This window comes from Rhinopithecus roxellana, chromosome 19 (assembly GCF_007565055.1).
Source record: "Rhinopithecus roxellana isolate Shanxi Qingling chromosome 19, ASM756505v1, whole genome shotgun sequence".
Lineage (NCBI taxonomy): Eukaryota > Metazoa > Chordata > Mammalia > Primates > Cercopithecidae > Rhinopithecus > Rhinopithecus roxellana.
This window is the reverse complement of record NC_044567.1, coordinates 62,917,381-62,943,985: the sequence shown is the minus strand read 5'-3', so window position 1 is coordinate 62,943,985 and position 26,605 is coordinate 62,917,381. Positions and strand designations below refer to the sequence as shown.

Below are 26,605 nucleotides of genomic sequence, written 5' to 3'. Positions count from 1 at the left end.
CAGAGGCCACCCCTTGCCCAGCCCAGCCTGGACCCCCAGGCCTCTCACTTGTGCCTGGCCTTAGAGAGCAAGACCACCCTCTCCCGCCCGGGTCCCCGCCCAGCCCGGCCAGGCCCAGGCTCTGGGGGCACAAGGTAGCCAGGAAGGGCTGCCCAGGGGCCAGGGCCACTGGGGGCAGAGGTCAGGGGTCAGGAGGGTCTTGAAGTCACAGTCCTGCCCTAGGCTGCACGGTCAGGGGCCCACGGCCTCAGCCCGGCTCGGCCCGGCCTGGCGCGGCCTGTGTGACGACGCTCAGTCTCCTCGGAAGGCAGAGCCTGACCAGGGGCAGACCCCTGCATCCTGGGCCCCCGACCTGGGCCCCCCACCCCGGCCTCTGGGCCCCTGGCACCCTCCCCTGAGGCCCCAGGCCCAGAATTCACCAGAAGCCCTGAGACGCTGCAGCCCACAGCCCCGGTTGCAGCTCCCCCTCCTGGCCCCCGCCGGCGCTGCACCACGAGCACACATCGAGGGCACGCCCCTTGGGCCTTTATTCACCAGGACCTTCTGGAACCCTCCATGGCCCCACACCAAGCCCGGTCTGGCACCCGAGCTCGGCCACCTGCAGTCTCCCAGGGTGGGGCTGTTGGATTTATGGCATGCTTTCTGGGTTCTCATTGATGAGCTAATCCCAAAGTAGAGGAAGGGGCTGGATTCACCATCCGCCCCTCTGCTTTCGGCTCCAGACAAGGCTGTCGCTGGGGAGGCGTCTGCACTCTCTGGGGCTCCCGCAGTTCCAGAGGGTTTGGTCTTGGAAGCAGGTGGGGGTGTTGCTGGGCTGCTGTTTCCTACTGGCCGCCGCCCCGCTCCTGCTGGTACAGCCTCTGCTCCCGGATGGCTTGTTCCAACAAGGGCAGGTTCATCCCCTCCACGCAGGTCAGCACGCGCGCCTTCACCAGGGAGCCTCCGTCTGCAAGACAAACACCAGGGCACTAGCGGTGACTGAGCAGAATAATGTCCTCCAAGGTGCATTCCAGCTGTTCCCTCAACAGCTCAGTCCTGGGTTTTGGCAGCAAGCGGCGTGGACAATAACAACAGCATATGGGGCTAAGGCAATTGCGTACTTGGGCCTAGAACTGCGGGCCTGCCATGCACAGCAGGCCCGTGTCTGGAACTTAGCAGGTGACCAGAAAAGCCCTCTGGTCTGAGGAAAGGCCCCCTTGGCACCTTGGGATGCAATGTCATCAGAAACCAGGGGAAAAGAGACACCCATATTTTAAAAATCCAAGGGACTGAGCTTCTGGTAAGTTTGGCTTTATAGGAACAGGTCATCCCACCGTGGACGAGGGGCTCTAGCAGATGCGATGGTGACCTGATCCATAATGGAAAGGTTTGCCAATGTTCAGGTGGCACCAAACAGGAAAGACATCTGGGATTTGCCATAAGAGACTTTTTAAACCTTTTCTTTCTTTTGCCAGATGAACTGGCTCACACCTGTAATCCTAGCACTTTGGGAGGCCGAGGCATGTGGAACACTTGAGGTCAGGAGTTTAAGACCAGCCTGGCCAACATGACGAAACCCCATCTCCACTAAAAATACAAAAATTAGCCACATGTAGTGGTGCATGCCTGTAGTCCCAGCTACTCAGGAGGCTGAGGCAGGAGAATCGCTTGAACCCAGGAGGTGGAGGTTGCAGTGAGCCAAGATCACACCACTGCACTCCAGCCTGGGAGAGACAGTGAGACTCCACCTAAAAAAAAAAAATTTAGTTTTTTGAGACAGGGTGTTGCTCTGTCACTTGGGCTGGAGAGCAGTGGGTCAATCATGGCTCAGTGTAGCCTCCACCTCCCAGGCTCAGGTGATCATCTCATCTTCCTCAGGAGCTGGGATTACAGGCACACACCACCACACCTGGCTAATTTTTGTATTTCTTGTAGAGATGGGGTCTCGCCATGTTGCCCAGGCTGGTCTCAAACTCCTGGGATCAAGTGATCTGCCTGCCTCGGCCTCCCAACATGCGAGAATTATAGGTGTGAGCCACTGCGCCTAGCTAACTTTTTTTTTTCTGTTTTCTCCAGTCATAGCTTGCAAGGGAAAAAAAAAGTTAAAAAAATTTTTGCACTCATGCTCTTTCTGCTCTCTGAGCATTTTAATAAATAGATTTCCGAGACGGGCAGATCGCCTGAGGTCAGGAGTTCATGACCAGCCTGGCCAACACGGCAAAACCCCACCTCTACTAAAAATACCAAAATTAGCCAGGCGTGGTGGCTGGCGCCTGTAAACCCAGCTACTCAGGAGACTGAGGCAGGAGAATCGCTTGAACCTGGGAGGCAGAGGTTGCAGTGAGCTGAGATCAAGCCACTGCACTCCAGCCTGGGCGACAGAGTGAGACTCCCTCTCAAAATAAATAAATAGATGCCACGTTCTAGGCTATTACACTGTCTTCTTTTTATGCTGTTTTGAGATAAAGGCTGTGCCTGTCCTTTCCTCTAGTCTAGGTCATTTATAGCACAGCCTGAGGGCAGAATTCAGGGTGTCATCCTGCCTAGATTCCAGCTGTCTACACAGGCTACCCTTAGACAATGAACTCATTTGAAACATGAGGTTGCCTGTGTGTCTCAGCTTCTGTTAGCCTGGTGCTGAGCAGCAGAGACTGCACAGGTTAGACAGGAATCGGGGCCAGGTGCGGTGGCTCCCAACACTATAATCCCAACACTTTGGGAGGGCAAGACGGGTGGATCACTTGAGGCCAGGAGTTCAAGACCAGCCTGGCCAACATGCCAAAACCCTGTCTCTACTAAAAACACAAAAATTACCCAGGCGTGGTGGCGCACACCTGTAATCCCAACTACTTGGGAGACTGAGGCACGATAATCATTTGAACCAGGGAGGTGGATATTGCAGTGAGTCAAGATTGCACCACTGCACTCCAGCCTGGGCAACAGAGCAAGACTCTTGTCTCAAAAAAAAAAAAAAAAAAAAAGGACAGGCGCAGTGGCTCATGTCTGTAATCCCAGCACTCTGGGAGGCTGAGGCGGGCAGATCACCTGAGGTCAGGAGCTGAAGACCAGCCTGGCCAACAAGGTGAAACCCTGTCTCTATTAATACAAAAATTAGCTGGGTGTGGTGGCACACTCCTGTAATCCCAGCTATTCGGGAGGCTGAGGCAGGAGAACCACTTGAACCCGGGAAGCAGAGGTTGCAGTGAGCGGAGATCACGCCACTGTACTCCCAGCCTGGGTGACAGAGTGAGACTCTGTCTCAAAAAAAAAAAAAAAAAAAAAAAAGATAAAGTAGATGGAGTAAAGAAGGGCCTGGGTTATAAAAAGCAGTCAGAGGCCGGGCGCGGTGGCTCAAGCCTGTAATCCCAGCGCTTTGGGAGGCCCAGACGGGCGAATCACGAGGTCAGAAGATCGAGACCATCCTGGCTAACACAGTGAAACCCCGTCTCTACTAAAAAATACAAAAAACTAGCCGGGCGAGGTGGTGGGCGCCTGTAGTCCCAGCTACTCGGGAGGCTGAGGCAGGAGAATGGCGGGAACCCGGGAGGCGGAGCTTGCAGTGAGCTGAGATCCGGCCACTGCACTCCAGCCCGGGCGACAGAGCGAGACTCCGTCTCAAAAAAAAAAAAAAAAAAAAGCAGTCAGAATGCAGTGGGGTGAGGCCCGGGGACAGGCAGGCGCTATACGGAGCACAGATATTCTTTTAGGTTTGTCTGCAAAGGGAGGGAAGACCATGGGCAGGCAGGTCGGACTCTAGTGTAGATGATGACTTCTTGTCGTTGAGACTATTATTTCCATATAGAGGAGGCTTGAGCGCCTTATATGTGGAGAGGGAAGAACTGTGGTAACCCCTTAGGTAGGAGGGACCCTGCTTCCTCTTAGACTAGAGGAAGGTGCTAACGGTGGCCATTTCAGTGTCTGACTGTAGGAGGAAGAACGGCTGCCTGTGGCCTCAATCCTAGCTGGGACATAAAACAATAAGCTGGGAGGGACAGGGGAGGAGAGGAAGTGAGTTCTTATGAGGCAAGGGAATTTCTGGACTAGCTGTGGTGGCGCCTGGGAGGCGGGTGTGGCCAGGACACAGGAAGGATTTCTAGACAGAGCAGGGAAACCTCAGTGAGCCCCTGAAATCATTGAGCTTGGAATCCTTGGAGCTCTGTGATCTTTCTGCACTCAACAGTTGGCAGGACCAGGAGGGTGGAGGCTGGGGTCTCAGGGCAGGAGTGAAGCTGCCAGGAAAGTGGCTGAAATGGTAGTGAGGCCCAGCAGGGAAGAGAGGTGGGGAAGAAAGTCCAGGAGTCCCGAGTCCACAGGTCCTGATAGGGCAAGAGGGACGCAGCAGAAGCAGAAGGGAGAGCGGATGGCATGCAATTTCAGGAAAACAAGTCCAAGGTGCGGCAGCAGGCGTGGGAGGTGGAATTGGGGCAGAGGTGCTTGCTGGTGGAACTGGTTGGCAGCAGGGAGACAGGGAGGGATGTGAGATGCTGACACACCTGAGGAGCCGGGGAAACTCGGGCCCTGCTCCAGACTCTGTGGGTGTGTGGTTTGGGGAGGATGGTTTGGGCAAGTCCCGGAGCCATAAGGATGCTCGAAGAGGGAGGCGCACAGGGGACACACAGGAAGGTTTCCCTCCCTCCCTTTCTCTTCTCTTTTCTCTTTCTTTCTTTTCTTTCTTTTTTTTTTTTTTTTGACAGGGTCTCACTCTGTCCCCCAGGCTGGAGTACAGTGGTACAGTCTCAGCTCACTGCAATCTCTGCCTCCCTGGCTCAAGTGATTCTCCCACCTCGGCCTCCCCAGTAGCTGGGACTATAGGCTTGTGTGCAACAACACACCCTGCTAATTTTTGTATTTTTTGTAGAGACGGGGTTTCACCATGTTACCTAGGCTGGTTATTATTATTATTATTATTTTTTTGAGATGGAGTTTTGCTCTTGTCGCCCAGGCTGGAGTGCAATGGCGTGATCTCAGCTCACTGCAACCTTTGCCTCCCAGTTTCAAGCAATTCTCCTGCCTCAGCCTCCCGAGTAGCTGGGATTATAGGCATGCGTCACCATGCTCAGCTAATTTTGCATTTTTTTAGAGACAGGGTTTCACCATGTTCGTCAGGCCGGTCTCAAACTCCTGACTTCAAGTGATCCACCCACCTCGGCCTCCCCAAGTGCTGCGATTACAGGTGTGAGCCACCGCGGCTGGCCGTCCAGGCTGGTCTTGAACTGCTAGACTCAAGTAATCCACCTGCCTCAGCCTCCCAAAAGTTCTGGGATTACAGGCATGAGCCACTGTGCCCAGCCTCTTTTCTTTTTCTTTAGAAACAGGGTCTCATTTTGTCACCCAGGTTGGAGTGCAGTGGCATGATCATAGCTCACTGCAGCATCGAACTCCTGCCTCAAGCCATCCTCCTGCCTCAGGCTTCCAAGTAGCTGGGACTACAAGCACAAGCCACCACACCCCGCTAATATTTTCATTTGTGTAGAGATGGAGTCTCTCTGTGTCGCCCAAGTTGGTCTCAAAATCCTGGGTTCAAGTGATCCTCCCACCTCAGCCTCTGAACATGCTAGATTACTGAGCCCCTGAGCCCAGCCACACAGGAAGGTTTCTCACAGCAAAGTGCAGGGGTGCGGTGAGAGAAAAGCAGAAGGCAGAGGATGCATGGTGAGGGCTTGTGGGTAGATGCTTGCTGTGGTCCAGTGCCCTTTGGCCTGGGCATGCTCCGAGGGCCTCTGGAGTAGGCCTGGGAAAGGCTGTGCCCCACACCTTAGCTTGAGAACAGGGGGCCCTCGGGCCTTTGGATGGCGCCAGCAGGTGTCAGGTCTGTGGGTTTTATCGCAGCCCGGCATGTCTTCGCCTGTTGGTCTTCTTAGCTAGCTCTTATGCAAACATTTCCGAAAGGTGACCTCTCACCTGTCCTCAGAACCGTCAGTCTGGCCACAGGGCAGGATTCACACCTGATCAACCTTTGTGTCCCCACAGGACTTTGGGCCTGGCACAGGAAGGTTTATTGTTTTATTTCCATTTATTTATTACTATTTTGCAGAGACAGGCGCTTGCTACATTTTCCAGGCTGATCTTGAACTCCTGGGCTCAAGCGAGCCTCCCTTCCTAGCCTCTCAAAGTGCTGGGATTACAGGTATGAGCCACCACACCTGCATTTTTTTTTTCTTTTTTTTTTTTTTTTGAACAGGGTCTCACTCTGTCATTCAGGCTGGAGTGCAGTCGTGCAAGATCAGCTCACTGTAACCTTGAACTCCTGGACTCAAGCAATCCTGCCACCTCAGCCTCTCAAGTAACTGGGACGACAAGCGTGTGCCACCACACCTGGATAATTTTTTAATTTTTGTAAAGATGGGGTCTCACTATGTTGCCCAGGCTGGTCTTGAACTCCTGATCTCAAGCAATCCTCCTTCCTTGACATCCCAAAGTGCTGACATTACAGGCATGAGCCACCACACTTGGCTTTCGCAGGGAGGTTTAAAGCAGCCACAGGGTGCCCCCTCTGCCCAGGCCAGAGGTCAGGGCAGACAGAGCACAGTCAGCCCAGATGCTCTCCTCCCAGTTCCCTCTGTGAATAATGAGCATGTATGACTTAGAAAATCAAGACAGGCCAGGCGCAGTGGCTCACGCTTGTAATTCCAGCACTTTGGGAAGCCAAGGAAGGTGGATCACGAGGTCAGGAGCTCAAGACCAGCCTGGCCAAGATGGTGAAACCCTGTCTCTACTAAAAATACAAAAATTAGCTGGGTGCAGTGGCAGGTGCCTGTAATCTCAGCTACTCAGGAGGCCGAGGCAGGAGAATCGCTTGAACCCGGGAGGCGGAGGTTGCTGTGAGCTGAGATCGTGCCACTGCACTCCAGCCTGGGCAACAGAGTGAGAGAGTGAGACTCCGTCTCAAAAAAAAAAAAGAAAATCAAGGCAAATTTTTTTTTTTTTTTTGAAACGGGGTTTTGCTCTTGTTGCCCAGGCTAGAGTGTAATGGCGTGATTTCTGCTCACAGGAACCTCCACCTCCCGGGTTCAAGTGATTCTCCTGCCTCAGCCTCCCAAGGAGCTGGGTTTACAGGCATACACCACCACGCCAAGCTAATTTTGTATTTTTAGTAGAGACAGGGTTTCTCCACGTTGGTCAGGCTGGTCTTGTACTCCTGACCTCAGGTGATCCTCCTGCCTCAGCCTCCCAAAGTGCTGGGATTACAAGTGTGAGCCACCACGCCCAGCGACAAAAATGTTTTAAGAAAAAAAAAACACACACAAAAAACAGGTTGTGATGCAAGTTATAAGAGTAGTAGTAAACTAGCCAGTGCCTGGTAACAGGCTACTTCCTCTGAGGCCTGAGTAGCTTCAGGTTCAATTTTTTTGGCGAGAACCCACCAGCGGTGGTGGTATGTGTCTTCCTCTTACCTCACATCAGAGGTACATGATGTCTGCCCTTCTGATTTTTTTTTTTTTTTTTTTTTTTTTTTTTTTTTTTGAGACGGAGTCTCGCTCTGTCACCCAGGCTGGAGTGCAGTGGCCGGATCTCAGCTCACTGCAAGCTCCGCCGCCCGGGTTTACGCCATTCTCTCGCCTCAGCCTCCCGAGTAGCTGGGACTACAGGCGCCCGCCATCTCGCCCGGCTAATTTTTTGTATTTTTTTAGTAGAGACGGGGTTTCACCGTGTTAGCCAGGATGGTCTCGATCTCCTGACCTCGTGATCCGCCCGTCTCGGCCGGATCAGCACTTTGATCCCAAAGTGCTGGGATTACAGGCTTGAGCCACCGCGCCCGGCCTGCCCTTCTGATTTTTATCATGGTGACATTGATCAGACTGGCCCAGGCACTGCCAGCGGGTCCCTCCATCACAATGATCCCATCAAAATGTTTACTAATGATTTTGACCACTAGTGAGGACTGTTGCCTGGATTTTTTATTTTGTCAGGGCTTTTAAAGTGATGACTTTGAATTTACATATTTCTCCTGCGTTCATTCGCTGTGACTCTTCTCTAAAGAACTTTCCAGGCCGGGCGCGGTGGCTCACACCTGTAATCCCAGCACTTTGGGAGGCTGAGTTGGGCAGATCACAAGGTCAAGAGATTGAGACCATCCTGGCCAACATGGTGAAACCCCGTCTCTACTAAAATTACAAAAATTAGCCGGGCATGGTGGCACACACCTGTAGTCCCAGCTACTCAGGAGGTTGAGGCAGGAGAATCGCTTGAACCCGGGAGGTAGAGGTTGCAGTGAGCTGAGATCATGCCACTACACTCCAGCCTGGCAAGAGAGTGACACTCCATCTCAAAAAAAAAGAACTTTCCTTCATCAACCATTTGGTTTCCACTACAGGCAATCCATACAGAAATGGCAGAATAGGGCCTGGTGCCAAGATCAAGCCACTGAACTCAGCCTGGACAGCAGACCAAGACTCTGTCTCAAGAAAAAAAAAAAAAAAAAAACAGCAATAAGAATCAGAAGCAGGCAGGGCTACTTGGGAGGCTGAGACAGCAGAATCACTTGATCCAGGGAGTTGGAGGTTGCAGGGGGCTGAGATTGCACCACTGTACTCCAGTCTGGTGACAGAGCAAGGCACTGTCTAAAAAAAAAAAACGGTGGCTCACGCCTGTAATCCCAACACTTTGGGAGGCTGAGGTGGGCGGATCACGGAGGTCAGGAGATCGAGAGACCATCCTGGCTAACACTGTGAAACACCGTCTCTACTAAAAAAACAAAAAATTAGTCGGCTGTGGTGGCGGGCGGCTGTAGTCCCAGCTACTCAGGAGGCTAAGGCAGGAGAATGCCATGAACCTAGGAGGCGGAGCTTGCAGTGAGCGGAGATCGCACCTCTGTACTCCAGCCTGAGCAACAGAGCGAGACTCTGTCTCAAAAAAAAAAAAAAAAGGAATCAGAAGTAAGGCTGGGTTTGGTGCTGCATGCCTGTAATCCCAGCATTTTGGGAGGCCAACGCAGGCAGATCCCTCATCCCAAGATAATGACACCTTGTCTCTACAGAAAATTTAAAAAGTAGCCGAGTGTGGTGGTGCATGCCTGTGGTCCCAGCTAATCAGGAGGCTGAGGTGGGAACCTCATGAGTCTAGGAGGTAGAGGTTGCAGTGAGCTGTGATCATACCACTGCACTCCAGCCTGGGTGACAGAGAGACATCTTGTCTCAAAAAAATTAAAAAAATTTTTTTTTAAGACTCAGATTAAGAGCTGACAGACAAATTAAAAAAGATCTAAGCAAACTGCCTCACCTCAGACCTGGTGCGTTAGGCCTTGAGAAATTAGTGGTTTCTCTCTCTTCACTTCCCCATGGGGGACCATCTCTTCACTGTACCTGTCTCTTTTTTTTGAGATGGAGTCTCACTCTGTCATCCAGGCTGGAGTGCAGTGCAACGATCTTGGCTCACTGCAACCTCTACCTCCCTGGTTCAAGTGATTCTCCTGCCTCAGTCTCCTGAGTAGCTGGGACTACAGGCATATGCCACCATGCCCAGCTAAGTTTTGTACTTTTAGTAGGGACGGGGTTTCGCCATGTTGGCTAGGCTGGTCTCGAACTCCTGACCTGCCACCCTGTCTTTGAGTTGGCACCATGTGGCCAGTCCACTCTGAATTGAATCCTCAAGAGTCCTTGAACTTGTGGGCCGATTTGGAAGAAACATTAACCCCGATGAGACACTGCTGTCGGGTCACGAGCCCATTCCTCACTGACTGCCCCAAAGACTGCCCCAGCTCAGGCCCCAGGAGGAGAAAAGGGGTGTGAGGCCGCAGCTCACCCTGCTGATGCTGGAGCTCCCCGAGGACAATGTACAGGGAGCCCACCTGGGCGTGGAAGGGCTCCACCAACTTGGTACAGACAAGAACCTGGTGTTGATCGGATCCGTGCTGAGCCATCAGTGTTACTCTGGACTGGATCATGTCATAGAGGCACAACCTGGAAGGCAGAGGAAATGCAATAATTTCCATCCATATGTAGAATCACCACCACGTGCAAAAGGTTTGCACGGCCAAGAAATCTATAGAAAAGTGTTCAGCCTCAGCCTCATCAGAGAAATGCAAATTGCAACAACAAACCAGAAAAAAATTTTTCAGTCTACATTGTAGAATGCGAAGGAATTCCTTTTAATTTTCATCCCCTTGCCTTTAATTTTCTTAATGTCATATTTTGATAAGCAGAAGCTTTTAATTTTGTTGATGATCAGTTTATTCATTGTTTATTCATTTTTTTCTTTTTTTTTTTTTTTTGAGATGGAGTCTTGCTCTGTTGCCCAGGCTGGAGTGCAGTCGTGCAACCTTGGCTCACTGCAACCTCCACCTCCTGGGTTCAAGCAATTCTTGTGCCTCAGCCTCTTGAGTAGCTGGGGTTACAGGTGCCTGCCACCAGGCCTGGCTAATTTTTGTATTTTCAGTAGGGAAGGGGTTTTACCATGTTGTCCAGGCTGGTATCCAACTCCTGACCTCTAGTGATCCACCCACCTCAGCCTCCCAAAGTACTGGGATTACAGGCGTGAGCCACCACACCCGACCTTTTTTTTTCTTTTATGACTTTTGCTTTCTATGTCTTGTCTAAGAAATCTTTTTTTTCTTTTCTTACTTTCTTTTTTTTTCTGTATCCCAGGCTGCAGCCTTGACCTTCCAGGCTGCTCAAGCAATCCTCCCATCTCAGCCTCCTGAGTAGCTGGGACTATAGGTACTTGCCACCACACCTGGCTAATTTTTTTTTTTTGAGATGGAGTCTCGCTCTGTTGCCCAGGCTGGAGTGCAGTGGCACTATCTCAGCTCACTGCAAGCTCCGCCTCCTAGGTTCATGCCATTCTCCTGTCTCAGCCTCCCGAGTAGCTGGGACTACAGGTGCCTGCCACCACGCCCGGCTAATTTTTTTCTATTTTTAGCAGAGATGGGGTTTCACCATGTTAGCCAGGATGGTCTCGATCTCCTGACCTTGTGATCCGCCCGCCTCGGCCTCCCAAAGTGCTGGGATTACAGGCATGAGCCACTGCGCCTGGCCTACACCTGGCTAATTTTTTAACTTTTTGTACAGATGGGGTTTTGCTATGTTGTCCACGCTGGTCTCAAACTCCTGGGCTCAAGCGATCCACCTGCCTCAGCCTCCCAAAGTGCTGGGATTACACTCATGAGCCACTGTGCCTGGCCATCTTTTCTTTTTCAATATGGGCTATAAACGCTATAAAAAAAACAAAACAAAACAAAACAAAATTTGCCTACTCAAGGTTGTAAAGATATTTTCCTGTTTTCTTGAGACATTGCAGTTTTAGCTTGTAATCTATGACACAGTGTAAATTTTTTTTTGCATGTTGTGAAGTAGAGATCAAGATGTTTTCCCCTACCATATTAATATCTAGCTGGGCGTAGTGGCTCATGCTGGTAATTCCAGCACTTTGGGAGGCCAAGGCAGGTGGATCGCTTGAGTCCAAGAGTTCAAGACCAACCTGGGCAACATGTTGAAACCCTGTCTCTACTAAAAATATAAAAAATTAGCCAAGTATGGTGTGGTCCCAGATACTTGGGAGGATCACCAAGATGGGAGGATCACTGGAGCCCAGGAGGCAGAGGCTGCAGTGAGCTGAGATCATACCACTGCACTCCAGTCTGGGCAACAGAGCAAGACTCCATCTCAAAAAAAAAAAAAAAAAAAAAAGTATATATATATATGTTGGGCATGGTAACTCACATCTGTAATCCTAGCACTTGGGAGGCCGAGGCAAGAGGATTGCTTGAGCCCAGGCATTAGAGATCAGCCTGGGCAACAGACCAAGACGCCATCTCTAAAATTTTTTTTTTTTTTAATTAGCCAGATACGGTGGTGCGCGCCTGTGGTCTCAGCTACTCGGGAGGTTGAGGGGTCAAGGCTGCTGTAAGCCATGATCATGCCACTTGTACTTCAGCCTGGGCGACACAGTGTCAATATCTAGTAGCTCCACTTGTTGAAAGGACTGTCCTTTCCCTACTGAATTACCTTGATGTCTTTATTGAAAATCAATAAAGCCAGGCACGGTGGCTCACGCCTGTAATGCCAGCACTTTGGGAGGCTGAGGCGGGCAGATCACAAGGTCAAGAGATGGAGACCATCCTGGCCAACATGATGAAATCCCATCTCTACTTAAAAAAATACAAAAATGGCCGGGCGCAGTGGCTCAAGCCTGTAATCCCAGCACTTTGGGAGGCCGAGACGGGCGGATCACAAGGTCAGGAGATCGAGACCATCCTGGCTAACACGGTGAAACCCCGTCTCTACTAAAAAATACAAAAAACTAGCCGGGCAAGGTGGCGGGCGCCTGTAGTCCCAGCTACTCGGGAGGCTGAGGCAGGAGAATGGCGTGAACCCGGGAGGCAGAGCTTGCAGTGAGCTGGGATCCAGCCACTGCACTCCAGCCTGGGTGACAGAGCGAGACTCCGTCTCAAAAAAAACAAAACAAAACAAAACAAAAATTAGCTGAGTGTGGTGGTGCGCGTCTGTAATCCCAGCTATTTGGGAGGCTGAGACAGGAGAATCGCTTGAACCCAGGAGGCAGAAGTTGTAGTGAGCCAAGATCACGCCACTGCACATTCCAGCCTGGGTGACAGAGCGAGACTCCTCTCAAAAAATAAAAATAAACAAAAAACCAAAAATTAGCTGGGTGTGGTGGTGCAAGCCTGTAATCCCAGCTACTTGGGAGGCTGAAACAGGAGAATCGCTTGGGAGGCTGAGACAGGAGAATCGCTTGGGAGGCTGAGACAGGAGAATGGCTTGAACCAGGGAGTTAGAGGTTGCAGTGAGCCAAGCTTGAGCAACTGTACTCCAGCCTGGCAACAGAGCAAGACTCCATCTCAATAAAAAAAAAAAAAAAAAAGGCTGGGTACAGCGGCTCACACCTGTAATCACAGTACTTTGGGAAGCCGAGGTGGGCGGATCATGAGGTCAGGAGATGGAGACCATCCTGGCCAATATGGTGAAACCCAGTCTCTACTAAAAAAAAATAAAAATACAAAAAAAATTTAGCCAGGTGTGGTGGCGGGCGCCTGTAGTCCCAGCTACTCGGGAGGCTGAGGCAGGAGAATGGTGTGAACCCGGGAGGCGGAGCGTGCAGTGAGCCAAGATCCTGCCACTGCACTCAAGCCTGGGCAACAGAGCGAGACTCTGTCTCAAAAAAAAAAAAAAAAGAAAATCAATAAAGTATTGGCTAAGTAGGCTGGGCGCGGTGGCTCATGCCTATAATCCCAGCACTTTGGGGGGCCGAGGCGGGTGGATTACGAGGTCAGGAGTTCAAGACCAGCCTGGCCAAGATGGTGAAATACCATTTCTACTAAAAAATTTAAAAAAATTAGCCAGGTATGGTGGCAGGTGCCTGTAATACCAGCTACTCAGGAGGCTGAGGCAGGAGAATTGCTTGAACCCAGGAGGCAGAGGTTGCAGTGAGCCGAGATCACGCCACTGCACTCCAGCCTGGGCGACAGAGTAAGACTCCGTCTCAAAAAAAAAAAAAAAAAAAAAAGGGTTTGGCTAAGTAAATGATGCAATATCACCACAGTGAAACAAAATGGGACTATTCAAAATGATGATGGAGCTCTACATGTCTGACATGGAACTAGGTCTACCATACACAGCTAAGTAAACAAATGCTACAGTACAGTAATACAATAGGATCTCATCTAGGTTAAAACACTGCTTTCTTCTTTTTTTTCTTTTTTTTTTTGAGGTAGGATCTCACTCTGTCATCCAGGATGGAGTGCAGTGGTGCAATCTTGGCTCACTGCAACCTAGACCTCCCAGGTTCAGGTGATCCTCCCACCTCAGCCTCCCCAGTAGCTGAGGCTACAGGTGCACACTGCCATGCCTGGCTAATTTTTTTGTATATTTTGTAGAGACAGGGTTTCACCATGTTGCCCAGGCTTGTCTCAAACTCCTGGACTCAACCAGTCCTCCTACCTCAGCCTCCCAAAGTGCTAGGATCACAGATGTTAGCCTCCACACCCAGCCTTTAACTAGGTTAAAATACTTTTCTTTTTTGAGACTGAATTTTACTCTTGTCACCCAGGCTGGAACGTGATCTTGGCTCACTGCCACCTCTGCCTCTTGGGTTCAAGCAATTCTTCTGCTTCAGCCTCCCAAATAGCTGGGATTACAGGCGCCTGCCACCACGCCTGGCTAATTTTGGTATTTTTTGTAGAGACAGGGTTTCACCACGTTGGCCAGGCTGGTTTTGAACTTCTGACCTCAGGTGATCTGCCCACTTTGGCCTCCCAAAGTGTTGGGATTACAGGCGTGAACTACCACACCCGGCCTAGGTTAAAATACTACTTTCTCTTTTTTTTTTTTTCAAGACAGAGTCTCACCCTGTCCCCCAGGCTGGAGTGCAGTAGTGCAATCTCAGCTCAGTGCAACCTCCACCTCCTGGGTTCAAGCGATTCTCCTGCCTCAGCCTCCTGAGTAGTTGGGATTATAGGCACCCACCACCAAGCCCGGCTAATTTTTGCATTTTTAGTAGAGACGGGGTTTCGCCATTTTGGCCAGGCTCTTCTCAAACTCCTGACCTCAGGTGATCCGCCTGCCTCAGCCTCCCAAAGTGCTGGGATTACAGGCGTGAGCCACCACACCTGACCTAGGTTAAAATACTTCTCTATGTATGTACACACGTCTCTAAGATGGTCCCCTGTGATTCTCACCCCCTTATATTTACATCCTTGTGCATCCTCTACGATGCTGAGTAAGGCTGACCTGTGTAATCAGTAGGATACTGCAGAAATGATGGAGACTGACTTTGGAAGCTAAGTCATGAAAGACATTGTGGTTTTCACCCTGCTCTTTCTCTTGGTCACTGCTTCTGGCAGAAACTGCTGTGTTATCAGGACCCTCACACAGAACTACAGAGAAATCCACATTGTCAGGAACTGAGTTATCTTGCCAAGAGCCAGCACTACTTTGCCAAACGTGAACAAGCCACCTTGGAAGTAGAGGTCCTGGCCCCAGTCAAGCCTCCAGATAACTGCAGCCCTAGCCAACATCTGGATGCCACTCCCATGAGCGACCCTGAGCCAGATCCAAACCACTCTCAAATTCCTGACCCATAGTAACTATGAGACAATAATTATTTTAAATTTGGGGGAGGCCGAGCACAATGGCTGAGCACAGCACTTTGGGAGGCTGAGTCAGGAGGATCACTTGAGCCCAGGAGTTTGACACTAGCCTTGAGAATATAGGGAGACCCTGTTTCTATGAAAAACTAAAATTGTGTGTGTGGGTAATTTGTTACACAGCAATATATAACTGATAAATAACTGAAAAAGTATATACGTATATATGTATATCGGGTGTCTCTATACCCACCCACATATACAAACACATACACATGGAAGAGCACATCAAGATAATCACCAAAGGTTAACAGTGGTTGTCTGGGCAATGAGATTATGGGTGACTTTTCCTTCCTCTCTACACCTTTATGGACTATCTACACTTTTTACAGTGAATATTAATTTTTTCCGTGTATATATATATATATATATATATGTGTATATGTATTCATTTTTATTTTTTATTTTTGAAATGGAGTTTTGTTCTTGTTGCCCAAGCTGGAGTGCAATAGCACAATCTCAGCTCGCTGCATCCTCCACCTCCCAGGTTCAAGCAATTCTCCTGCCTCAGCCTCTCGAGTAGCTGGGATTATAGGCACACGCCACCATGCCAGGCTAATTTTGTATTTTTAGTAGAGACACGGTTTCTCCATGTTCGTCAGACTGGTCTCAAACTCCCAACCTCAGGTGATTCACCCACCTCGGCCTCCCAAAGTGCTGGAATTACAGGCATGAGCCACCGCGCCCAGCCCTAACTATTTTTTTGGGGGGGGGAGAGAAAGACATTTAACCATCACCCTTAACAGTGAAAAAAATTAAAAAAAACCATTCTCACCTGCCGAATGTTCTCAGTGTGCCCCCATCAGGAACTTGGCCTGCACTGGCCTCCCAGGGGAAGTAATAGGTCCCAGGTTTGGGCAGCATCATGGGCTCCTATAACCAAACAGTTGAGATGGATTTTGAAGTTTCCTGATAAATCAAATGGACTACAAAACAGACATTAGCAGATATATGAGACCAACAGCATCTTGAAGACTAATTCCAGTGGGCAGTGTTTTAAAATTAAAAAAAAAAATTTTTGCCAGGCACGGTGGCTCATGCCTATAATCCCAGCACTTTGGGAGGCCGAGGCAGGTGGATCACGAGGTCAAGAGTTTGAGACCAGCCTGACCAACATGGTGAAACCCCGTCTCTACTAAAAACACAAAAATTAGCTGGTGGCGTGCGCCTGTAATCCCAGTTACTCAGGAGGCTGGAGCAGGAGAATTGCTTGAACCCAGGAGGTGGAGGTTGCAGTGAGACGAAATCGTGCCACTGCACCCCAGCCTGGGTGATAGAGCAAGATGCCGTCTCAAAAATACATAAATAAATAAATAATTGATATCACATGCATTCATGTATTAAAAACAAACAAAAACCATGGCCGGGCGCGGTGTCTCACGCCTGTAATCCCAGCACTTTGGGAGGCTGAGGTGGGTGGATCACCTGAGGCCGGGAGATCAAGACTAGCCTGAGCAACATGGAGAAACCCCGTCTCTACTAAAAATACAAAATTAGCCGGGCATGGTGGCGTTTGCCTGTAATCCCAGGACTTGGGGGGCTGAGGCAAGAGAATCGCTTGAACCCAGGAGGCAGAAGTTTCAGTGAGCCGAGATCATGCCATTGCACTCCAGCCTGGGCAACAAGAGCAAGATTCCATCTCAAAAAACAAAGCAAAACAACCAAAACCAAACAAACAGACCAGCCCTGACAACATAATGAGACTTCATCTCTATGAAAAAATGAAAACATGAGGCCAGGCACAGTGGCTCATGCCTGTAATCCCAGCTCTTTCGGAGGCCAAGGCGGGTGGATCCCTTGAGACTAGAATTCGGGACCAGCCTGGGCAACATGGCAACACCCCATCACTACAAAAAAAATACAAAAATTAGACAGGTGTGGTGTCTCTCACCTGTAGTCCCAGCAATTTAGGAGGCTGAGGCAGGAGCATCACTTCACCACAGGAGGTTGAAACTGCAGTGAGCTATGATCACACCACTACACTCTAGCCTGGTCAACAGAGTAAGACCCTGTCTCAAAATAATAATAAACTAAAACAATATTTTAAAAGCTGCTGGGCGCAGTGGCTCATGCCTGTAATCCCAGCACTTCGGGAGACCGAGGAGGGCGGATCACCTGAGGTCAGGAGTTTGAGACTAGCCTGACCAACATGGAGAAACCCCGACTCTACTAAAAACACAAAATTAGTGGGGTGTGGTGGCACACCCAGCTACTAGGGAGGGTGAGGCAGGAGAATTGCTTGAACCTGGGAGGCAGAGGTTGCGGTGAGCCGAGATTGCGCCATTGCACTCCAGCCTGGGCAACAAGAGTGAAACTCCGTCTCAAACGAACAAACAAACAAAATTAAAAAGCTATATGTGGCCCAGAATGGTGGCTCGCACCTGTAATCTCAGTGCTTTGGGAGGCCAAGGTGGGAGGACTGCTTGAGGCCAGGAGTTCAGGACCAGCCTGAGAACAAAGCAACAGCCTGACTTTACAAAAAAGAAAAAAATGTGGCAGGCTAGAAACACATGTAGTACCAGCTACTCGGGTGGCTGAGGTGGGAGGATAGCTGGAGCCCAGGAGTTCGAGGCTGCAGTGAGCTATGAGAACATCACAGAACTCCAGCCTGGACGACAGAGGGAGGCTCTGTCTCTAAAAAAATAAAAAGTCCGTGCACAGTGGTTCACGCCTGTAATCCCATCACTTTGGGAGGCCAAGGTGGGCAGATCACCTGAGATCAGGAGTTTGAGACCAGTCTGGCCAACATGGCGAAATTCCATCTCTACTAAAAATACAAAATTAGGCCGGGCATGATGGCAGCACCTGTGATCCCAGCTACTTGGGAGGCTAAGGCATGAGAATCGCTTGAACCCGGGAGGCAGAGGTTGCAGTGAGCTGAGCTCACACCACTGTACTCCAGCCTGGGCAACAGGGAGAGACTCAGTCTAAAATAAAATAAAATAAATAAAATAAAATAAAATAAAATAAAATAAAATAAAAAGCTATGTGGAGAAGTACTGTTCCACTCCAATCTCTATGTAACCCATTCCTTCCAATCCCATAAAACAGGGGTTTAGAAATGAGTACATGGTACATTTTTCAGCTTTGTGGGCTATATGATCTCTGTTACAATTATAGACATGCATTCAAACGATAACAGAGATATGTTCTCAGAAATGCAGTTAGGTGATTTCATCATTGTGTGAACATCACTGTGTACTTACACAAACCTAGATGGCACAGCCTACTGCAGCCCTGGTGCCATATGGTGGAGCCTATTGTTCGCAGGCTATCAACCTGCACCATGTGTGGCTGTACAGAACACTGGAGGCAACTGTAGCACAATGGTATCTGTATATCTGAACATAAGCAAACATAGGAGAGAAAATGGTAAAAAATGGTAAATAGTAAAAAATAGGGTGTCATATAATCTTTTGGGCCACTGTGTATATGCGCTCTGTCATTGACCCAAATGTGTGTATGCAGCATGTGCCTGTACAAGGTCTCACTCTGTCACCAAGGCTGGAGTGCATTAGTGGGATCATAGCTCACTGCAGCCTCAAACTCCTGGACTTAAGTGATTCCCCTTGCCTCAGTCTCCCAAGGGACTACAGGTGCGTACCACCACATCTGGCCACCTTCAACTATTTATTTATTTATTTTGAGATGGAGTCTCACTCTGTCGCCCAGCCTGGAGTGCAGTGGCGTTATCTCGGCTCACTGCAAGCTCTGCCTCCCGGGTTCACACCATTCTCCTGCCTTAGCCTCCTGAGTAGCTGAGACTACAGGTGCCCACCACCATGCCTGGCTAATGTTTTTGTATTTTTAGTAGAGACGGGGTTTCACCATGGTAGCCAGGATGGTCTCGATCTCCTGACCTCGTGATCCACCCGCTTCGGCCTCCCAAAGTGCTGGGATTACAGGCATGAGCCACCACACCCGGCCCATTTTTTTTCTTTTTTACTTTTTTTTGAGACAGAGTCTTGCTCTGTTGCCTGCCTGGTAGGGCTGGTGTCCCATCATAGATATGACCCCATATTTATGGGGCCTCTCCCCGGGGCTGATGGTCGGGGATACAAGCTGCTGAGCAGTGAGCAGAGAAGCAGCAACTGAGTCAGAGGCTACAGACAGAAGCAGCTAACTTCAAACAGTGCAACTTCAGGGAAGGATCACCTTCTTCCCATACCATCCCCTTTCCAACTCCCATCCCTCTAAGAGTTATCACCCAATAAAATCCTCAGCATACACTACCCTTCAATCTGTTCGTGTGACCTGATTCTTCCTGGATGCCAGACAAGAACCCGGGTGCTGAGAGGCACAGGCTTGGATGCTGCTGCGGGCTCTGCACAGAGCCTGCTCCCGCCAGAGACGAGCGATGGGCTGGTTTGTTCCCTCCTGTTCCTGCACTTGCTTGCTCCCATGCTCCCTCTCTTGAGGAATGGCCAGTGGCAGGCTGAGTGAAACGAGTCACTCCAGTTCCCAACCAGGGAACCAAGGGAGTCAAGGGAACAACTCCATCTCAGCATGATCTCGGCTCACTGCAACCCCTGCCTCCGGGGTTCAAGCAATTTTCCTGCCTCAGCCTGCCAAGTAGCTGCACCTACCACCACACCCAGCTAATTTTTTTGTTTTTGTTTTTGAGACAGAGTCTTGCTCTATAATGCAGGAGTTCAGTGGTGCAATTTTGGCTCACTGCAACCTCCGCCTCCCAGGTTCAAGAGATTCTCCTGCCTCAGCCTCACGAGTAGTTGAACTACAGGCGCCTGCCACCATGCCCGGCTAATTTTTGGAATTTTTTTTAGTAGAGACAGGGTTTCACCCTGTTGGTCAGGCTGGTTTCGAACTCTTGACCTCAGGTGATCTACCCACCTTGGACTCCCAAAGTGCTGGGATTACAGGCGTAAGCCACCAAGCCTTGCCGCATTTGACTTTCTTCATCAACACGTTCCTCTTGAACCCTCTCAGGCACATAGTGCCAGGAAGAACTGTTCTGTTTGTCAGCAAAAGAGACAGAGACTGCCTGTGGTTATGGTGCAGATCACGTCGTGGAAGGTCCTGATCATCGCTGGCAAGTGAGACTCATGCTGGCAGCCCTGGGGCAGTACCACGGAACTCTGTTCCTTGATAGGAACAGTGACTCTGGCCTGCGCTTTGCTTACCTGCTGGAAGCTACAAATGCTTCAAAACAATTAGAACAAGGCCAGGTGCAGCGGCTCATGCCTGTAATCCCAGCACTTGAGGAGGCCGAGGAGGGCAGATCACTTGAGCTCAGGAGTTTGTGGGCAACCTCGTCTCTACTAAAAATATAAAAATTAGCCGGGTATGGTGGTACATGCCTATAATCCCAACTACTTGGGAGGATGAGATTAGGAGGATCGCTTGAGCCTGCAAGGTCGAGGCTGCAGCGAACTATGATTGCACCATTGCACTCTAGCCTGGGTGACGCTCACAAAAGCAAAATTAAATTAAAAAAAAAATGAAAAAGCAGAGCAAGAGACAGTGCATAGATTTGGAAAGCCGACCATTATTTCTTCAGAACAAGGAACACACTATACAGCCCATAATGTCCAACAATGAGCAAAAAGATCTCCTCAGAGTCATAGTTTGATAGAGAAGTAAGATGTCCTTTGCAAAAATTGTATCAGTGAGAGAATTAGGGCAGCAGGGGAGAGGGGGAGATCTGATCTAGCCAATTCCTCTCTTGCCTTTGGCTGCTAAGCTGCCCTTAATTATTCCTGGGTTTGGGCCAAGCTAACTTTGGGAGACATTTAGTTTATAGTTTAAATGAAAATAGCCCTTCCCTAAAACGCAGCCACTTTTGTAAAGCTAATGAGAAACCACCAGGCTAGGAGCACAGAGAAGCCCAAATTCTGCGAAGATTGCCAGCCATTATTCCAGAGGTCACAAGCTAGGCAACTTCCCCAGTTACTCCTGCAGATAACATCACTATTGCAGAACCTAAGATTGGCCTTTGGAGATATCTTTTCAGGTTTTTTGCATGTCTGACACCACCAACTCCACATGGACCCCACCAACCACTCCTGCGGCCCCCCCCCCGCAGAGGTGACTCAGCCTGCAGGAGGACCATTTGCCACACCCCTAAGGTTGCACCCCCAACCAATCAGCAGCAAGCACCATTGCCTAGCTGCCACCACCCCTTTCCTGAAACTACATTTAAATGACCTCTAATCTCTGAGCCTTCCAGGAGACTGACCAATAATACCAACTCCCACGTGGTGTGGCCAGCCTTGTGTCAGTTAAACTCTTTCTTGACTGTAACGCCATGTTCTCCATGAGCTGATTTTGTTTGTGCTGCAGGAACTCATCAGGTGGTTATAGAAGTGGCACAGGCTATGAAAACATTCGTTGTCTAAAACAGAGGGAGATAAAAATTACGAAGGGCTGGTGTACACGAGTGTGTGCTCACTAACATGAGGGCACTAAAGGAGTGTCCCTACTACATGTTCCTATTTTTCTGGTGGATCTGGGGAAAAAGGGGTGGGGAGGAGGGGAGGATGCTGGGGTGGCTATGCAACTCTCACCGAGGGAGGAGTTTGCTGGTATAATGATTATACTTTTTTTTTTTTTTTTGAGACGGAGTCTCGCTCTGTCGCCCGGGCTGGAGTGCAGTGGCCAGATCTCAGCTCACTGCAAGCTCCGCCTCTTCGGTTTACGCCATTCTTCCGCCTCAGCCTCCCGAGTACTTGGGACTACAGGCGCCCGCCACCTCGCCCGGCTAGTTTTTTTTTTTTTTTTAGTAGAGACGGGGTTTCACCGTGTTAGCCAGGATGGTCTGATCTCCTGACCTCGTGATCTGCCAGTCTCTGCTTCTCAAAGTGCTGGGATTACAGGCTTGAGCCACCGCGACCGGCCTGATTATACTTTTTTCTTTCTTTCTTTTTTTTTTTTGAGACAGAGTCTCGCTCTGTCGCCCAGGCTGGAGTGCAGTGGCCGGATCTCAGCTCACTGCAAGCTCCGCCTCCCGGGTTTAAGCCATTCTCCTGCCTCAGCCTCCCCAGTAGCTGGGGCTACAGGCGCCCGCCACCTCGCTCGGCTAGTTTTTTGTATTTTTTAGTAGAGACGAGGTTTCACCGTGTTAGCCAGGATGGTCTCAATCTCCTGACCTCGTGATCCGCCCGTCTCGGCCTCCCAAAGTGCTGGGATTACAGGCTTGAGCCACCGCGCCCGGCCTTTTCTTTCTTTTTGAGATGGAGTCTCACTCTGTCTGCCACGCTGGAGTGCAGTGGCAGGTTCTCAGGGTCACTGTAACCACCACCTCCCAGGTTCAAGCGATTCTCCTGCCTCAGCCTCCTGAGTAGCTGGGACTACAGGTGCGTGCCAACATGCCCGGCTAATTTTTGTATTTTTAGTAGAGACGGGGTTTCACCATGTTGACCAGGCTGGTCATGAACTCCTCACTTCAGGTGATCCACCCACTTCGGCCTCCCAGAGTGTTGGGATTATAGGCATGAGCCACCTCACCCGGTCTCTTTTTTTTTTTTTTTTGAGCCAAGGCAGGCAGATCACTTGAGGTCAGGAGTTCGAGACTAGCCTGGCCAACATGGTGACACACTGTCTCTACTAAAAATACAAAAATTAGCCAGGCATGATGGCGGACGCCTGTAATCCCAGCTACAAGGAAGGCTAAGGCAGGAGAATTGCTTGAACCCGAGAAGCAGAGGCTGCAGTGAGCCGAGATCATGCCACTGCACTCCAGCCTAGGCGACAGAGCGAGACTCTGCCTGAAAAAATAAACAAATAAATAAGTAAATAAAACTATGATCAATGCTTGAGCCTAAGAGTTTGAGGCTGCAGTGAACTATGGTTGAGCCACTGCATTCCAGTCTGGGTGACAGAGTTTTGTCTCAAACAAAACAAAACAAAGCAAAACTATGATCAAATACATGTGTATGCTTTTTCTCCTATTAATCACTTGTGTGGTATTCCTGCCAAAAATGCATCATCTGAATCTAATCATGAAGAAATATCAGACAAATCTGAATTAAGCGACATTCTACTGCAGGGGCTAAGCGGCCCTCTGAAGTTTCGCGGCAAAAAATCAACTTGCAAAAGACAGAGTAATAGTCAAAAAGGTATACAAATTTATGTAACATGTACATGTGGGAGCCTTCAGAAGGAAGACCCAAAGATACAGGGGAAAGGTATGATCTAATGCTGATAGACTGAGTGGGGAGGCCCAGCAAGGCCTGTCTAGATTCTTCTTGGCTTCTCGGAGCAGGCATTCCTTCCTTCTGGGTGTGGGGCAGGACCCTCTCTGGAATGGGGTCTTATGGCCTACAGTCAAACAAGGTAGGTCAGATAATTTCTTTCTGGCCAGTTTTTATACCAAAAGATGGAGGGAAAGTTAAGAGTAATATATTTAGGTTTCTTGTTTGTTTGTTTTGTTTTTTGTTTTTTGAGATGGAGTCTCACTCTGTTGCCCAGGCTGGAAAGCAGTGGTGCAATCTCGGCTCACTGCAACCTCTGCCTCCCGGGTTCAAGCGGTTCTCCTGCCTCAGTCTCCTGAATAGCTGGGACTACAGGCAAGTGCCACCTCGCCCAGCTAATTTTTTTTTGTATTTTTAGTAGAGATGGGGTTTCACTGTGTTAACCGGGATGATCTTGATCTCCTGACCTCGTGATCCACCTGCCTTGGCCTCCCAAAGTGCCAGGATTATAGGCGTGAGCCACCGCACTCAGCCTATATTTAGGGTTTTATGGCTGGCTTTGGGGGTAAAGGACTCTGTTTTCTATGACCTGCCTTGGGGAAGAGGATTCTAACATCTCTGGCTAGCCTTGGGGGAGAATGGGCCTGAGGGAGAGGAGGGCAGAAGGTAAAAAAAAAAACTTGCTTTGTGGGTTGCTTCTGAGGCCTTCATTTTGGGGTATTGTTTTCTGAGACCCAACACTACAAAACAACGGGCTTATACACTTCAAAAGTGTTAATGTCAGTCAGCCAGGCGCGGTGGCTCATGCCTGTAATCTCCGCACTTCGGGAGGCTGAGGCAAGCGGATCACATGAGGCCAGGAGTTTGAGACCAGCCTGGTCAACATGGTGAAACCCTGCCTCTAATAAAGACACAAAAATTAGCCAGGTGTGGTAGCGCATTCCTGTAGTGTCAGCTACTTGGGAGGCTGAGGCATGAGAATCATTTGAATGCAGGAGGCGGAGGTTGCAGTGAGCTGAGATCATGCTACTGCACTCCAGCCTGGGTGACAGAGGAAGACATCATCTCAAAAAAAAAAAAGTGTTAAAGTCACAGAAGAAAAGTTCTTTGTTCTAGTCTTGTAATTCTCGTGTAAATTTGAAATTATTTCAAAATAAAACCAAATTTAGCTCATCTAAGTCTTTTCTATTCAATGCTGAGTACACCCACTATCATTACATTAAGAGCAATTGGTTTCCTAGAATACTAGACCTAGAAGGTCAGCTGTCAAGTAGCCATTTGTTCAGGCCACAAAGATTTCCTGAGCACCTTTAGTGGGGCAGGCACTGTGCCAGGTACAGAGAATAGACACCCTCCCTACTGTTGAAGGGGCCTGAGATCAGCACCTTAATAAGACAAATGAGGATCCTGAGGTCCTAGTGGTTAAGAGTGTGTATTATAGTTCTGTTATTCAAATGATGAATGTTATGCATCTTTGTAGTTTTACTTTTTTTTTTTTTTTGAGACGGAGTCTTGCTCTGTCGCCCAGGCTGGAGTGCAGTGGCCGGATCTCAGCTCACTGCAAGCTCCGCCTCCCGGGTTTACGCCATTCTCCTGCCTCAGCCTCCCGAGTAGCTAGGACTACAGGCGCCCGCCACCTCACCTGGCTGGTTTTTTTTGTGTTTTTTTTTTTAGTACAGATGGGCTTTCACCGTGTTAGCCAGGATGGTCTCGATCTCCTGACCGTGTGATCCACCCGTCTCGGCCTCCCAAAGTGCTAGGATTACAGGCTTGAGCCACCGCGCCCGGCCTGTAGTTTTACTTCTGAGAAAACCAAAGTCATAGTATTACACAGACTACAGACAGGCTAGGTGCGGCGGCTCATGCCTGTAATCCCAGTGCTTTGGGAGGCCGAGGCAGATGGATAAACTGAGGTCAGGAATTCGAGACCAGCCTGGCCAACATGGCAAAATCTGTCTCTACTAAAAATACAAAAATGAGCTGGGTGTGGCGGCAAGCCCCTGTAATCCCAGCTACTTGGGAGGCTGAAATAGGAGAATCGCTTGAACCCAGGGGGTGGAGGGTGCAATGAGCTGAGATCATACCACCACACTGCAGCCTGGGCAACATAGCGAGACTCCGTCTCAAAAAAAAAAAAGTGACTACAGATGATTCAACAAATCCGTGAATCTCCCTTGTCCACAATCCCACTGGGCAGAACTGTTTTTTTTTTTCCTGTAGAGATAGGGTCTCACTATGTTGTCCAGGATGGAGTGCAATGTCACAATCTTGGCTCACTGCAACCTCCACCTCCGGTGCGCAAGCTACCATCCCATCTCAGCCTTCAGAGGAGCTGGGACTACACGCGCATGCCACTACACCAAGCTAATTTTTTGGTATTTTTTGTAGAGATGGGGTTTTGCCGTGTTGCCCAGGCTGGTCTTCAACTCCCGGGCTCAAGTGATACGCCCGCCTCGTCCTCCTAAAGTGCTGGGATTCCAGGCGTGAGCCACCGCACCCGGCCCTACACTAGGTTTTAACAGTATTTAAGTGTGCATTTCCCACTTTGATGATGATAATGGCGAAAGCAAATAAGTCTGGATTCCAAGACCTCTAGTAACTGCGAGGTTGGGGGAGAAAAATGTCTGGTTTCCCAGACAGAGGGCTTAGAGCAGCACTGCCCGCTCAGCCTCATTCTAAGTCCGCGTCCACCCCTTAAACAGCGGGCAACGCTCACAATCCCACACCCAGAGCCCCGGAGCCCACGCCTCTGCCAGTAAAGACGCCATTATTTTAACAAAAGGTAACTAGAGCCTCTCCCCAAAGAGATTTTGGTTCCCGTCCCATTCTCCTCCAATCCGGGTGGATTTGGCAAAAGCGCAAATGACCCTCCCTAGCAATTCCGCAAAGCCCGTCTCCCGCTCCAAGTTCTTGAGTTTCCCCGACCACTCTCATTTTAGAGAGGCCTAGAGACACAGACCCGGAAGCGGGGCGGAGGCGGGCGGGGGGGAGGGGGCGGCAAGCGCAGACGCAGTCCCTCCTCAGCCTCGTTGTACCGCCCCTTCCCAAGGCCCCAGCCAACCTGTTCTGGGCGTCGCCAGGTCCTCGGATTGCCTCTTTCCGCCTCGCGTGGTCACGTGACGAGAGAGGGGGCGGGATACAAAAAGTGCTTTACTTTCCCTCTCCCCGAACTCCCCGCCGGGCAATTTCTTGACCTTTGGAGCCCCTTTCCCGAGGATCCGCTCGGGAGCCTCCCCTGGCCAGGAGCAGGGGATTCGTCTGCCCCGCGACCGGCCCCAGTCACGCCGCGGACATCGCCCCCTCTGTCTGGGCCGTTGTCACTCACGCGCCGAAGGGCCGCGGAGAAAGAAGGGGCGGGCCGGGCGAGCGGAGGCGGGGA

At 50.0% G+C, this 26,605-nt stretch overlaps 1 protein-coding gene across 6 annotated transcripts; it reads right to left on the bottom strand.

The window, feature by feature from the left end:
- Positions 1 to 503: 503 nt before the first annotated feature.
- TEN1 (TEN1 subunit of CST complex) lies at positions 504 to 26,581 on the bottom strand. 6 transcript variants are annotated; one of them, XM_030924001.1, is made up of 6 exons: positions 26,288 to 26,426; positions 21,273 to 21,428; positions 18,283 to 18,417; positions 15,852 to 15,949; positions 9,721 to 9,878; positions 504 to 946 (listed from the first exon to the last, which is right to left on the bottom strand). In XM_030924001.1, the coding sequence occupies exons 4-6, from the start codon at positions 15,941 to 15,943 to the stop codon at positions 825 to 827; spliced, it is 372 nt and encodes a 123-aa protein (XP_030779861.1). In that variant the 5' UTR covers positions 15,944 to 15,949; positions 18,283 to 18,417; positions 21,273 to 21,428; positions 26,288 to 26,426; the 3' UTR covers positions 504 to 824. The 6 variants fall into 6 exon arrangements, with proteins under 6 accessions (XP_030779861.1, XP_030779863.1, XP_030779862.1 ...); XM_030924003.1 differs by lacking the exon at positions 18,283 to 18,417; XM_030924002.1 differs by lacking the exon at positions 21,273 to 21,428.
- Positions 26,582 to 26,605: the final 24 nt, after the last annotated feature.